The sequence below is a fragment of the Tiliqua scincoides genome, chromosome 4, assembly GCF_035046505.1.
Source record: "Tiliqua scincoides isolate rTilSci1 chromosome 4, rTilSci1.hap2, whole genome shotgun sequence".
Lineage (NCBI taxonomy): Eukaryota > Metazoa > Chordata > Lepidosauria > Squamata > Scincidae > Tiliqua > Tiliqua scincoides.
Genome location: NC_089824.1, coordinates 32,224,884 through 32,240,896, shown reverse-complemented (window position 1 = coordinate 32,240,896; position 16,013 = coordinate 32,224,884). Strand labels below are relative to the sequence as shown.

General features: G+C 42.6%; 1 protein-coding gene across 1 annotated transcript in view; it reads left to right on the top strand.

Annotated features, from left to right (window-relative positions):
* RALYL (RALY RNA binding protein like) overlaps positions 1 to 16,013 on the top strand; it is a 153,487-nt gene that overhangs the window by 126,975 nt on the left and 10,499 nt on the right. The window contains exons 6-7 of the mRNA XM_066624402.1: positions 9,363 to 9,476; positions 13,827 to 14,005. Of these exons, the coding sequence (XP_066480499.1) occupies positions 9,363 to 9,476; positions 13,827 to 14,005 (293 nt within the window). The remainder of the gene's footprint in view (positions 1 to 9,362; positions 9,477 to 13,826; positions 14,006 to 16,013) is intronic.

Sequence of the window (16,013 nt, the reverse complement as noted above, 5' to 3'; positions counted from 1 at the left end):
TGTGCTTATTCATTTGGAAAGTGTGTGAATTAGTGAGCACTTTTCAGACCAAGCAGGGGATGCTCAGCTATCCCTAACTTAACGATTGCTAGGCACACGGATGGCCTGATACGAGGCACAAGGACTGCTGATAGCTAAAGGAGGGGAAAGTAGTTATATTTTCCTTGGGGGAAAGGACATCTGGAAAGATTTTAGCTGAACACTTCTGGAATTGCTGTAAACAGGCTTTCATTTCAGCTTTATGACAGAATTTTTCTCATTCACGCATGCAAAGTGGTTTTTGGAAGAAAAGACAAACAATCATTGTTTGCAGTCTTTGTAGGAATTTTCTTTTTTATATCATGTCTTCGGTATTAAATATTATAATGCTTCAAGCCCTAAAAATTTAAAATAAAAAATATTTTAACAGACATGAAGGGATGGAAAGGTACCTTTAAATTATTGGTGTAATGTGAAAACTAGTAGAAAACAAACATTTTTCAAGTGCTTTTAAAAATGTAAACAGTGTGTAATATCAGGAGTGAAGTAGTTCTACTCTGCTATAGCAAAGGCAGAAGGATAGCGGAATTCCCAAACTCTGGGGGGCATATGAACTCAAAGAAGCCCATGGTAAGGTTCCAGGAGTGGGTCTCAATTACAGCTAGAACCTGTGCTGTTTATTGTAGTAAACACTGCAAACTTAATCTGTATCTATTGCTCTGTTCTGGTAAGGAGGAATATTTTTATACAGGTTGAGTCTCATTATTTGCAAGGGTTCCGTTCCAAGAACTCACATGGATGGCAAAAAATGCACTATAGCAAATCAATTTAAAAAACAAAGTTTCTTTGCTCTGGTGATTTAAAAACAGCCTTGCTGACCTTTGTAATGCACACAGAGTCAATCAGTCTCTCTCCAGGAGATTAGGCTTCACTAGGACGCAGCAATCCCTCCCTTCACCAGGAGCCCCAGCAAGGCAGAAAGAATGGAGAAGGTGATCATCGCTGCCATTTAGCCTTCTTTCACGTGCTCAGGGGGAAGGAAGGAATGAATGAAACCTGGACAGAGAATGATTGATGGATTGTCAGCCAGCTGCCCTCTCTGGCATTATTAAACAATTATTTTCCTTTAATTTAAAGGGCCCTTCTCATCAGCTCATATAACTTAGGTTATACCTGTAATCACTTGTATAACTGTCTTTCTGCAACAGTAAAAAGCAGTTTTTTAAACTGTGATTTTAAAGGGCTGCATTTTCCCCTCCTCCAGGGATCAGCACATTCCTTCTCATTTGCAGGGGCCATTCGTGTTGACTCAAATCCATGTATAAAAAATCAGTGTATAACAAGGCTGGACCTGTACTGCTTTTCAACAAAAAAAGTTCATGAAGCAGTTCACAGAGAAAATAAAATAACTAAGGCTGTAATCCTAACCACACTTTCCTGAGACTAAGCCCCATTTAACAAAATAGGACTTACTTCTGAGTAGACCTGGTTAGGATTGTGCCCTAAATCACTCTCTGTCGCAAAAGGACTCACAGTCAGAAAAGTGCAGATGAACACCAGCAACAGCCACTAGAACAGATGCTGGGCTGGGATGAAGAGGGACAGTTACACTTTCCCTGGTAAATATAAGAAGAGCACCATCTGAAAAAGTGAATCTTTGTTGCATTAGCAGGTTATTAGCAAATAGTTGTAAAGTCTGCCAAGTCACACAGTGAGAAAACTATTGTCCTTCCATATTATAAACGAGCCACAAAGCAACAGAGGAGCCCTGTTGGCCGCCTGTATATGAAGTTCCCTTGGGAGCCTATAGTTCTCCATAGCAGTAGGAACAGAGCGTCCTTTTCAGAGTCTGAGTCTTGTCTGTAATGAACATAGCAAGCTCTTCACAAGTCAAGAGGTCATCGGCAGGTTGAAGCAGCCTGAAATCACCAAATGAGGCACAATTCTGGTCACCTGCCTTAGGGCCCAATCCTATCGTATTTTCCAGTGCCAGTGCTGCTAGGGTATGCACTGCTTCCTGTGTTGGGGAGGAAGTCACAGAGGCCTCCTCAGGGCCTGGGAACATTTATTCCCTTACCTTGGGGCTGCATTGCAGCTGCACCGGTGCTGGAAAGTTGGATAGGATTGGGCCCTCGGTTGATTCCCTATCCTGTGGCTGTGAATTTGTGCTTTGTCTCTGATTATGACATGAACCCTCTCACACACTGTGAGTTGCCATGTAAGAATATTGTTAATGTGGGTATGGCAATGATTATGAAATCAAATTTATATACTGACCAGTATATGTTAAATATTTGTATGACATATTTAAGCAAAAACCAAACTAAGGTTCACATTTGTACATGCCCTTGGCTGCAATCCTATCCACATGAACTTGGGAGTAAACTCCATCAACACAATGGGTCTTACTTCTGAGTAGACATGCATACAATTGGGCTGTAAGACTGGTTTCCACAACCCTTTTGATACAATGCACAGAAGAAGACAAACCATCTTGACAGCAAGACCTCTAAGCTCCAGTAATAACTTGGTACTCATGGAGTCTACCAAGAGTGAGACCTGTAATGAACACTTCCCACATTGACCCAGGGATGGGGCTCCAGCTCAGAAGTGGAGTGCATCCTGTGCGTGCAGAAGGGCCCAATTTCAATGCCTGACACTTCCAGCTAGATAGAGAAAAATTCTGCTGTGAAATCATGGACAGTTGCTGCCGTTCAGCAAAGACAGTGATATGCTGGAAGGATGAATTGTCTAATTCTGTCCACGAGAGACACACAGCAGCTTCCTTTCTTTAAACAGAGAAAAGAACACAAATTTGCACTTTATTTTCTTCCTCTATATAGTATATGAACTCACCCATTAAAGCAGAACAAAGCATCTCAACTGAGAGTATCACAATGTGGGAGCCAGCAAATAGCATTGTTCTGACTTGAGACATTGCCTTGACACCAAGCGCCTTGAGGCACAACTTTGCTCTCCTTGAATTAGATTTGAAAATTACATTTATGCAGCTTCATTTTGATTACAATGGCAAAAAAGCCCAGCCTTTCTCAAGTCCCAGTGCATTACAGAAAAATATATGCTTCATATCCTGCACACCTGAAAAATTAATTGGAAATGCACAGGTTTCTATAAGAGAGAGAGAGAGAGAGACTTTCATGCTTGATTTGCTGTTGGAATTGCTTCCGTTCTCAGCCAGCAGTTCTGAATGAGAGAAGGGAAGACATGATTTTGCTGATTTGTAGAGGAGCATAATGAATTTCACAGGGCATTCATTAGAGGAGTTGAACCATCAACTCTGCAGGGTGCTACATACAGAGAAAACAAGAAGCGTCTTCTTAACAAGTGTGTACCAGCAGGAAAAAAAATTCTGATCTAGCTGACATTTTATTATGTTTATTTATTTATTTTATTTATTTATTCGATTTATATTCCGCTTTTTTCCCTGAAGGGCACCCAAGGCAGCTGCTTTGTCATCCTTCCAAATTAAAATATACATCTTCTTACTTAATTTTTAAGTCGTCTATTACTACGAAGAAAAAAAGAACATTGCTGAAATTCATAAAGCCAACCTAATATTAGACAAAGGCCATCCAAGAGCCTTAGATTCAGGTCCCAATCCTATCCAATTTTCCAGTGCTGGTGCAGTTGTGCCAGTGGGGTGTGTGCTGCATCCTGTGGTGGAGGGGCAGTCCCTGGGGCCTTCTTAAGATATGGGAACATGTGTTCCCTTACCATGGGACTGTGTTATGGCTACACTGGAGCTGGAAAGCGGGATAGGATTGGACCCTCAGATTCCTACAGTGCAATCCTGGGCATGTCTACTCAGAAGTAAGTTTAAATGAATTCAATGGGACTTACTCCCAAGTAAATGCAGTGGTGTCACTGGGATTTGCGTCACCTGGTGCAGGAGGTGCATGCCCCATGTGGCAATGCTCCAGGTGGTAGCTGTGGTGATGTACCATCACCCTGCCCCCACTGGTTTTTTGGCTGTACCTTTTGTTAGAACACAGATATTTCAATGTGGTTTGTTTCATTGCATTCTGCATGAAATTACACATTGATTGATATATAACATGATGGTCTTATTCCTCCAAATTCTGATTTTAGTGATTTTGAAAACTTGTAGAGTCTCACACACACACACACACGCACACACACACACACCCCATAGTCAACTTACTAACAACTTATTGCAGCAGTTCTCAAACTTTTAGCACTGGGACCCACTTTTTAGAATGACAATCTGTCCAGGACCCATTGGAAGTGATGTCATGGCCAGAAGTGACATCATCAAGCAAATTGAAATAAATAATTATAAATGATTAAATTAAAATAAAAATAATAATTAAATAAGGGGCAACCAGTCCTGTTCCACCAAGTGAATCTACTCTGAAGTAAGTCCCATAGTGATCAATGGGGCTTACTCTCAGGAAAGTGTGGGTAGGAGTGCAGCCTGTGAGCCCAATCCTATGCATGTCTACTCTGAAGTAAGTCCCATAGTGGTCAATGGAGCTTACTCTGTAGTCTGCCTGCAATAACAATGCCCCAAAAAGAATCAGTGAGATTTCCAGCCCTCCCAGTGCCCAGTTTAAAGTTCTTTTTCAAGCATATCAATACAAAGACCCACCTGGTTTTGCAAATGCAAAATAGAAAACATTAGAAAAAAAGAGCTCCATCAGATCCATTCTGGTGTCGTTGGATTCCTCTCAGCCTGCCCTTTCTGATGCACTAAGGCAAGTTCGCCTACTCGCGAGTAAACACACGATACAGCTCACTTTCACTTTCCATAGGGAGCCATGCTTTTTTCCCTTCTGGTTTTTTGGCCATAACCTTTGAATGAAAGGAGCAATTTCAATTCTGTTTTTTGCATTGCACTCCGCTGGCCATTCCACATCCAATGGTGTATGGCATGACATAGTAGCTCCTAATGCCGCGATGTTAGTGCGTCCTCCCCCAGGGTGCGTCACCCCCCCAGTGCATCACCTGGTACGGCCCGCACCCCCCTTGCAGCACCACCGGGTAAGTGCATAGCAGCTTTATGATGTTCACTTCATTGGATGATTGTGTGTCATCTCACAGCTATGAAGAAAAGTAGGATCACAAAGCACTGTACACAAGGAAAGAGAATTGCTAATCGTTTTAATAATATTTTAAATCCTTTAAGACAAGCATTTGCATTTAGAACCAAGGTTAACAAAATCCTGGAATTGTCCACATGAGACTTCCACCTGGATAGGTTTAAATTGCAGTCATACTCTTTGATATTCTGGATTACTCTAAATTGCTGTGACACTTATGTATTTGTTTATCCAAGACTCGTATTCCTCTTGTTTAAACAGATGAATGTCTGAAATTAAGCAAAAAAAAAAGGCAGCATCATAACGACACTCAGGACATAAGAAACGTATGGCCAGAAGTGTGGGTTATGTACATGGTGAAAAAGACAAGAGTAGGTACTGTCATCATGGCAGCACCCTCATCCTTCCCCCTAAGGGGGCAGCTTAGTGTCATTCAGGTTGGTATAGGACATTGTACACACAAGACACAAGTACTAGGGAACGCAAGTTAGGGTGCAATCCTAAATGTGCCTTATGCTGGCCCAAGTCCCATAAAGCACATTTGCACCTCTGTGGGAGGAAGCTGCATCGGCACATCTAGATGCACATGAGATGCACGGATCGGCACATCTAGATTGGCACATCTAGATGCACATCATGAAATGCACATCTAGATGCTTCCTCACTGCCGCTTGTGTCGGCGCACCCGTGCCGACAAAAGAGGCAACTGTAGGCGTGGGGGTGGGGGTGGGGAGGAAGCGGGAGGGGGCGGATGATGAGCGGGTGCACGGGGAGCTGGGGGTGGGGCTGGGACCCGGCAGTTATGCCGGATCCCAACCCAGATCGGAGCAGCTTCAAGCCACTCCACTCTTCTTGGACTTGTGCCACCTTGTGCCACTTCCATTGTGCTATCTTGTGCCACCTCCATTGTGTGCCGCATTGTGGCGAGTAGCCCTTACCCAGGCTAGGTCATTTGACACCCAGAGCCCATAAATTTTTTTCACTCCCATATGACAAAATGAATTTGTCAGCGGGTAATGCACTCACCAGGATGGGGAGCAAAACTGGAAGCCAGTCAGAATGGGAGCCCAGGTCTACCTGGCAGGTAGATCTAGCCTCCAAGTCTGGACAGGAGTCCAGGCCTACCAGCCTAGAAGAGGTGGCTCCAGAGGGCAGTTTGAATGGGAGTCCAGGTCTACCCAATAGGTAGCTTTGGGCTTCAAATCCAAACTGGAGCCCAGATCTACCTGCCTAGAAAAGAGGTCTAGAGGGCAGTCAGAATGGAAGCCCAGGTGTACTTGGCAGGTAGATCTGGGCTCCAAGTCTGGATGGGAGCCCTTGTTTACCTGCTCAGAAAACCTTGGCCACTGAGGCCCAGGTTCACCCAGGAGCCCAGGCCTGCTTGACCTGGGCTCTGGAGTTAAAGTAATGCTCATACTTCCCCCAACACAAACACTGGAACCATCCCTGGTGTCACCCTCCAGGGTGTCACCTTGCTAACACCTTAAGGGTTCCATGCTGTGTCATAACAACATCTCATTGGTTCTTTGAACAGTCAGTTTCATTGGTCCATTTTAGTTAAGGAAAATGGTACTTTTTGTTAACTTAAGACAGCTGCATTTTTGTTTTTTGGGGTTTTTTGCCATAACTTTTGATAGAATTGAGATATTTCACTCCAGTTTGCTTCATTGCATTCTGCTGTAAATTACACATCAAATGGTCTGTGGAACTCCTTGCCACAGGATGTGGTGACGGCATCTGGCCTGGACGCCTTTAAAAGGGGATTGGACAAGTTTCTGGAGGAAAAATCCATTACGGGGTACAAGCCATGATGTGTATGCGCAACCTCCTGATTTTAGAAATGGGTTATGTCAGAAGGCCAGATGCAAGGGAGGGCATGATGAGGTCTCTTGTTATCTGGTGTGCTCCCTGGGGCATTTGGTGGGCCGCTGTGAGATACAGGAAGCTGGACTAGATGGGCCTATGACCTGATCCAGTGGGGCTGTTCTTACGTTCTTATGTTCGTAACATGATGGTATTATTCCTAACCACCACAAGATCACTCATGGTACCCCCTCCAAGGGTAGTACATGGGGTGAACCACCCCCCACCCCTGGCTAACTATGCCACTGGGTATGCCACAGAGTGGCAACACTCTCATGCAAGTAATCTTCCACCCCTGCGAGGGTCAGAATCTACTGGGAGCCCAAACCTAGGCTAGCAACTTCACTTTGCACCTGCCATGGCGAAGCCATCTTTACACAGAACCATCCTGTAACAGAATTGTGCCCAGCACATTCGCTGTTCTGCAGAAATAGGAGACTATGGTCAGAGTCTGGGCACAAGGCTGAGGTGCAGAAAGTCTGTTCCTGAAGTGACGATCATAGGAATATGCAATGGGAGTACCAGTGACCAAACACTGGGATGGTATGATACTGGAAGAGATGACTATCCCATCCATGCTCTGCTGTCTGAAAGCATTACAAATGAGAGCCAGCCTCAGATCAATATAAGGATTTTTGTGCGTCTGCAAAAATGGTGTAGAGTGGTCTGTTTCTAGAAGTGGCAAATTATCTGCTAGAAGCAGAGCAAAGACTTAAATGTCCCCCACTTGCTTTCGTAATGAATTTGTGGGATTTGAACCTTGCTTTGAATCTGACTAATTGCTGACCAGTGTTTTTTTGATTAAATCCAGTGGCTTGTGAAATAAATCTTGCCATCCTCAACTGGAGTTTCCTCTAAATTGGTGACCAATTTTTCTTATTAAATCCAGTAGCTTGCAGAATAAATCTTTCCATCCTCAGCCAGTTTCCTTTAAAGTCAACCATGAAACAGCTTCCTTGTAGTTTCTGTTGAAAGCAGCAGCAAATGTAGATTGCTGCATTGATGTTCCATGACAAATTCTGCTTTCTGCTAGAAAAGATGGAACAGATGTTGTCAGAATATTTGTATATGAGAAATGGCAAATGGGAAAAATACTGAACCATTTTCTCCTTTGTTTCTTTATGGATTCAGAGGATATATTTGGGAAAAAACTACATGTAGTCAAACTGGTGCTTCATAAATGAACTGTTGATTGTGTAATAGCCATTTTTTTCTAAGAGTGTAAAAGATGAACAGCTTGATATGATATTAGATGGATTTAAATACTTCCTATGCCTACCAAAGTAAGCTTTAATCTTTCTTTCTACACGTCAGACAATCAATTTATAGTTATGACTATAGTTATGACTGAAATGAAAAGAAGTGCTTTTCAGTTTTCAACATTTCATTTCAACAATTTTCAACATTTCTGTGAACACCAAAAAAGCATCTCTCCTTTTCAGGTGATTTTTCAGGCATTGTGTCAACAGTGGGCAAAAATATTGGTCCACTGAGAAGTAGTACAGTGCTGCCTTTATCAATCAGATGATTGATTCCAGCCAATTGGGATATGATTTCCAATGGGCATTGAATCATCAGCATTCCTGATACAAGAAGCATTGCCCTCACTCTGGCTTTGTTCGTTCTTCTGTACCCAATCTGACTGGCTCCATGGTCTTTTGACATCAACTTGGAGTCCAGTCCTATCCAGATTTCCAGCCCTGGTGCAGCTGCAATGCAACCCCTAGATGAGGGAACAAATGTTCCCTTACCTTATAGAGGCCTCCATAGCTACCCTCTCACTACAAGATGCAGTGCAAACTCCATTGGCATGGCTACACCAGGGCTGGAAAGTTGGATAGGATTGGGCCCTTGATTGCTTGGGATCACTCATCTGACTACTCTAAGGGCTCAATCCTATCCAACTTACAAGTGCTGATGCAGCCACATTCCAACCCCAAAGTAAGGGAACAAACATTCTGTCTTGCGGCAATGCTCCCAAAATAGTCACTGACTGAGCACTGTGTGCTCTGTTTTATGACAGCAGCTGTTTTTATGACAACAGAACTCCTTGTCGTAAATGGCTGCACATGATAACCCAGTCCCAGTCAGGAATGGGCTGTTATTCTCAGATAAGTGTGGATAGGATGGTACATATACATGCAAAATGTATTCTTTGTTCTAATCTAAGCTAAAATTTGTCCTTTAGGTTTTATATTTGCATGGGAAAAATTGAACATTGGAGTACATCTCTACACCTTGCAAAGGGTGGATTTATTCCTCGTAAAGATTAAAGACTATCTAAAACTAATAATATTTGAAGATATGCCTTGAACTCTAGTTTGTAGGGTATAAAGATGATATTGTGCTAGAATTCCTCTGAGCTGAAACTGTGATCTGTTTCAAGGTTCCTACCTTCTTCTTCTTCCCCTTCTTTTTTTATTATTTTTTCTCACTCAGTGAAATCCGATGAATTGCAAACGATCAAGAAGGAGTTAACTCAAATCAAAACAAAAATTGACTCTTTGCTAGGGAGACTGGAAAAGATTGAAAAGCAGCAGAAGGCTGAAGCAGGTAGGTGAAAATGATCTATAGTTGTTAGTAGCTCATTAAAGGGTGAATTAATCCAGTGCACAGTTATCAATCATTTTGTCAGTTTTAGCATGGATGGAGAGAAATTTCTGAAATATTTTGTGCTGAACAGTAGAACCAGAAGGAAGTTTAAACAGCCCGATCCTGGTCAAAACCAGACCTGGGCAGGAGGTCTGGTCTAGAGGGTTGAGCCTCCATTTGCCTGAAGATAACATCTGAAGGTCGCCAGTTCAAAGCCACCGGCACCGTGCGACCTTGAAGCAGCTGACAAGCTGAGCCCAGTTATTCCATCTGCTCTGAGCATGGGAGGATGGAGGCCAGAATGTGCGGCCAGATCAAGACAGAAACATCTGATTGTTGTGGTTTCTTGAAAGATAGAACCTTTCAAATTGTAAAAATCCCTATGGGGATTTAAATTGCCTGCCCATGTAAACCGCCTTGAATAAAGTTCAAGGAGAAATCTGAGGATATAGAAAGGCGGTATATAAATACCTGTATTGTATTGTATTGTAAAACCAGCTAACAAGCCTTTAAGACTGGGCTGGCAGCCAGATCTGAAGTGATATGAGAGTGTTGTGTTTGGAGCTCCTGACATCTTTTTCTTTCTCAGACAACATGCATTGGAAAGGTAATTTGGATTGGGAATTCTCCCCTACCTCTGGAGTGGCTATTGGCCACAGGGGGAAAAATTTAGAGGCATAATGTGTGACTATATATGTGGAAATATAAACAGATAACTTGTAAATGTATGAAATTGCATGTATAGTAGCTTAAATTAGTAGCTTCAAAATGACTGAAGTGATTTTAGGATGCCATGTAGCCAAAACCTCTTGAGTCTTGTATCATTCATAGCCTTCTGCCTAATTCTGTGCTACAGAACAATGCATAACATGACAGCGCTCTGCAACTTACAATGAAAATATAGTATTTTTTTTTTGGTTGGCATCCTTCAGTCTCGGAAGACTATGGTATCGCGCTCTGATTGGTGGTTCTAGAACAGAGTGTCCTCTCCAGTGTGCGAAGCCTGGGTAAAGTAGATATGGAGGATAGACTGTTTCCCATGCAGCAAATCCCCCCTCTCCACGTTGCTGAAATGGTTCAATGGAAAGGCAGAAGCCAATACAGTTGGTTCCAGCGGCATTGCAGGAGTTGCCAGAACGTGACTGTGTTCAGCCATGAACTGCCTCAGGGACTCCGGCTCCGGATTTTGCCTCGAGGTTGACTCTTGAAGCCTTTTCCATAACTGGATGTAGCCACAAGGCAGTGGAGGTTTGGAATCAGAGTTTTCCTTCTCTCAGATGAGCTGCCTATCGAGTCCCATCTACCCAGGCTATCGAGTCCCATCTACCCAGTTGGTAGTATAACAGGGCTAATAATGTTGTGGTAGCAGATATGGGGCCATTGTTATCCCAGGGGCCATGGCATTGTTCTGGACATCAGTTGTTGTACTCAGTGGTGAGTGGGGGGGGGGCACCTTGCTCCTGGTGCCTCCTTCCTTTCCCTGATTTGCCCTAGAACCACAATCGAAATATTCTGCTACCATCTTAACTGTAGCTAGAATCCAGGCAAGGCTTTGATTGAGTTCACCTGCCAACAGACAGGTGAAGGATTAAAACATAATAAGAGTTTATTTATGTTTATCATGAAGAGCAGAGAAGGAGTTAGATACTTCAGAAGAGGAAAAATAAGCAAGTAGGCTTGGAAAATGACTGGCATTAAAAGTGCCCAGGTTTGGTTCAAAGCAAAAATTAAGAAGTAATTACAAGCAAACTTAAAAGCAACATAATCTCCACATGCAACTTTTCTCCCTGGACCCCAACTGTATCTATTCAAGAGTTCAGCTTTTTGAACGCATGACACCTCACTGATATCCAGCAAGGATATTGAGCCTTACACTGAGACGTTCCTTAAGGAAAACATGTGGGTATCAGAAGGGGGCAGGGGGACCTCAAACATCACACATCCCATTCTAAAAAAATTATTCACTCACGTTGGACAAAATTAAGTGATGCCTCCCTAAAGTTCTGTGACTCTAACAGCTAGCATTCTAATAAAGAGACCTGAGACTGATCACCTGAGATGCATTACCTTTGTTAACATGGATCTGTCAAGACATTTCTCATCAAAGTGCTTTCCGTAGCCCAGAGGACAAAGCCCCTGAGAAATAGAATTTGCATTCATACACTTTTTAGTATTTTAAATGTGCCCCAGACGTCCTATTCCTTTCTTCCCACTTCTTAGATTTCCTATATATAACCAGTTCAGAGATTTTTTTATGCTAGACTCAAGAATAAACTTTATGATCTGAGTGTATCATCCCATATATGCTGTTGCAAACTTTAAAGCCTAGAATTAATTAGCGGCAGAAGGCATCTAAGTATAAACACATTTTTTTCTTATACTTTAATAGCTTCTATAAAATCAGTGAGACAGACCTTACTGTTGCATATAAAATATAATTAAAACTTTCACTCTAGCTGCTATAATCATTTAAAATTTCTTGTGTTTGATATAAGCAACTTGTACTATCTGTTCAGTCTGTTTTAATTCCTTATTTAAGAATTTTACCTCTTAAAAAAAATTGTTTCCTAAGACTTTATTTTTCAAAATTCAGATTATTCTTCGTATTCAACAGAGCCCAGAATTAAGCCTTTACCTAATGTAAAGGATTTCAGATTGTTATATTTTATTGGTTACCATTTTCAGGAATATACAAAATATTTCTGGGCAATCAAGCCAACAATAAATAATATTAAATCCTTTAATATTAATATTAAAGGAAAAGGTTGAGGACAAGTTTTGCTCTATTCCTTTTAAAATTAATAAGCCCCAAAGTTGTACCCCCTGTGTATTTAAATGTCATACCCTTATTACCCAGTGCTATGTTACAATTACACCAGTGGAAGTTGTCTTCCACTGCAATAAATGCAGGGGCGCCACCAGTGGTGACACTAGGGTTTGCGTCACCCGGTGCGGGAGGCCAGCGTGTTGTTCACATGATGGACCTCCTCCCATGCAATGGGTGGGGCCCCAGGCAGTGGGCATGGTGATGTACCATTGCCCCACCCGCACTGGTTTTTGGCTATAACTTTTGATAGAGATATTGCAAAACGGTTTTTGTTTCATTGCTATATGTGTAAAATCACACATCAAATGATATATAACATGGTGGTATTGTTCAAAAATACCAAGATTTAAAAAATTTTGGCCTGTAGTGGTGTCACCCCCCCCGTGCACGTCACCCAGTGCAGCCCGCACCCTCCCAGCAACGCCATTGGACACCACTGTAAATGGAGTGCTGCTGTTGAGAGTTTCGAAGCCACCAATGGAACTGGTTGGCAGCTATGCCTACCTGCTACTGCAGAGCCTTGTGCATGCTGACTAACATAAGTCAATAGAAAGGATATGTCATGGGTGGAGAGGGGGAGGTTTGGGTGGGGGGATTGGCAGTTTCAGGGAGGGAGGGGGTAGATCCTGATAGCAGTAATCAATTTCCCAGCCTGCCCTACCTCCTTTCTTTTCTCAGTCTTATGCCAATTACGTAGCTGGCATAGGTCCAAGGCGACCCATAGGCCACCAAAAGACCTACTGAGGGGTAAGTAAAAACATTTTACTTACCGCTCACTGGCCTTCTGTTTGCCCCCTTTCCTTAGTATGCAGTGCATGCCCTGTTGGCACAGCTGCATGCTACAGCGTGATGGGGGATAGCATGGAGAGCTTTATTTGATTGGTACTTGATACTATCTCTTTTTATATTCAAGTCAACAAAGAAGTTTTGAACGGTGTTGCAGCTTAAGTACACAGATGCTCGTAGAGTATTGTGGATAGCTCAAACTGATGTCCGCTTTGCTTTTGCTGCCCAGAACGGCTCCGAATGGAAGGGGCCACTTCCACTGAGTGTTGAATGCAAAACTTAGGGCTGTGCCTTCCTTCTGGGAATGCTGCTGGTCAGGACACCAGTGCAATTGATTAAGGGTAATAATATTGCCCACAGTCCAGCTAACTCTGCATGCCTAGCAGGATCCCATCCATCCACTTCAAATTGCAGCTTCCCACATCTCATGGAACTTTTTCAGCTCGAGTGAGCAGATGACATAGTTTGCGATGCTTCTCTTTGCTCTTCAAAAGCATAAAGTGAGACGTCCAACTGGGTGCGTACCAGCCTTTCAGCTTGCTGAAAAGGAGATCTCTGGATTGAGGCTGCTGTCCCGAATAATATACGTTTTATACCTAGCATCATTCTGTGGGATGGAAGAATGTGTTCTATTCCTGGAATGCAATTGTTTTCAGGAAAAAAAGAGATTATTTAGCCATGTTCTCGTTCTCTTACAGAAGCCCAAAAGAAACAAATAGAAGACAGTGCAGAGCTGATTCAAGAGGAATGCATATCAGAGAATGCAGACAATTCTACAGAAGAGCCTATTGAAGGAGGGCTAGATGTGGATGGGGATGGAGAAGAGATGACTGATGGGATAGAGGAGGATTTTGATGAGGATGGAAGCAATGAGTTGGTAAGGAATTCACAGTTGTACATGAACGTGCAAGAGACATTGTCTTTTAGGAGCGGTAATAACCTTTTCACAAAGCTACGGTACTATTTGGGGTACCTTCTGTGACCATTAGACCATGCTAGTCACTTCATCGTCTCCACTCCCTGCACCTGATTTCATCCATACAGTTCTTTCCAGTGCTGTATAGTGCAGGCTACCCTCTCTGTCCCCTTCTTTCCTTCTGCAAATCAGGAGGAACGGAATGGTTTTAACCAGAGTACTGTTACCAAAAGGGCTGTTTTGTTTAGGGGAATTATTACACTACCCTTATTGGAACTTCAGGATCGCAGGCTGGATAACAAGATGGCGTAATGCAGAGAAATTCCCTTTAGCTTAAAGAGGAGACTGACAGAAAGATAACTTTTAATAAAAGATTATAGTTTTATTACAAAAGCACAAAGGTAAACATAATGCACATGGAAAAATGATAAGTATATGTTTCTTGGTCCTAGTACTTGAATCCAGTGTACCTAGCTTTCATGGTGGTTGCATGTAAAGAGTATTTGGTGCATCCGAGGAAATTAGAAAAGGGAAAGGTTGTAGGGAAGGATTTTAGGGGTCCCTGATCTGCCAATCCCAGCTGCTAACTAAAGATGGGGAGAGACGGAGGGGGGAAAGGGGGGGGGAAGAAGGGAAAGAGTTCTAGACGCAAGATAGCTTACCTGTCTGTAGAGCAGTTGGATGGGGGGGAGAGTCCTGTGTGGAGGACCCTCTGACACAACACAGATGTGTTGGTCCTTGAAGGGGGAGCCAGAGAGAGAGAGCATGTGGCAGGAAGCCCTCTCTTAAAAAGGGTTTTCAGAACGTGCTGAGCTGGCTGGTAGCTTGCTTACTACCACATAGCAGGGTAAACATTGAAAAGATCAGGATGTCCCTTATCAGCAAAATTCATTGGGGTCTAATGGCTGGCTTCCTAGCTGGGGGAACTTAAACAATACAATGAGTCAGCAACACACAGAGGGCAGTTCAGGTTTGCATACAGTACTTAAGCAGTGATTGGGTTAAAACAATACAATGAATACAGTAATGTAGGAGACACTTAAACAATGATTTACTATGCCAAACTTCTTCATAGGGAGGTGGATTTAAGATGCCTATAATGTGTAACCACAGGGAGGTGGAAGTTGTGTAAGCTTGTGACTTGACCTGATTGTGGCCTGTGTGCTGAGGTTTAACCTGCATGATATTTTAGTCCATAGTACATAACCAGATAGAGAGAAAATCACAACTAAAAGGAAAAAGGGGATTTTCACGTAACAGTACCTGTGGTATGATATTAAAAGGCTTCTGCTCTGCTGACTATAACCAACCTAGAGAACTCCTTGTAAATTGCAGGACAGATAGATAACAAAACAATAGAGAGCCAGGATGGTGTAATGATTCTGGTGTTGGACTTAGACCTGGAAGATCTGGGTTTAAATCACCACTCAACCATGAAGCTTCCTGGGTGACCTTGGGCCAGTCATTATCTCTTCGCCTCCCCTACCCCACAGGGTTGTTGTGAGGATAAAAGGAGGTAAGGTATCATGTACAGCACCTTGAGCTCCTTGGAGGAAGGATGGTATAAACTTGTGAAAAATAAATAGATGTGTAATGTTCTATACCCAGTTTCCATCCTGAAGGTCTTTGAAGGAATAGTATGCTATGATGCAATTGTGAAAAGGTTTTTCCCTCCAGATCCCTATGATACAGTCACTGAGAAACACATTTTTTTAATTGGTAAGGTATCATAGTTTTGATGCTTTCATAGCATTTATTGCTTTTTTATCTTATTAAAACTGAAAAACTGCATTTGGCTTATTTTACAAGTTTATTACCATTTTCAAATGTATCTTGAATATTGGTACTTTCAAGTGTTTATCATTCAGTTTCAGAAAGGAAAGGTACCTCTTGTGGAGCATTTTTGTTTCAGCCTCAATGACAAATGGCCTTTGTTTAGTTTGTTATGAAAGTTTTCTCTTGTGTATAG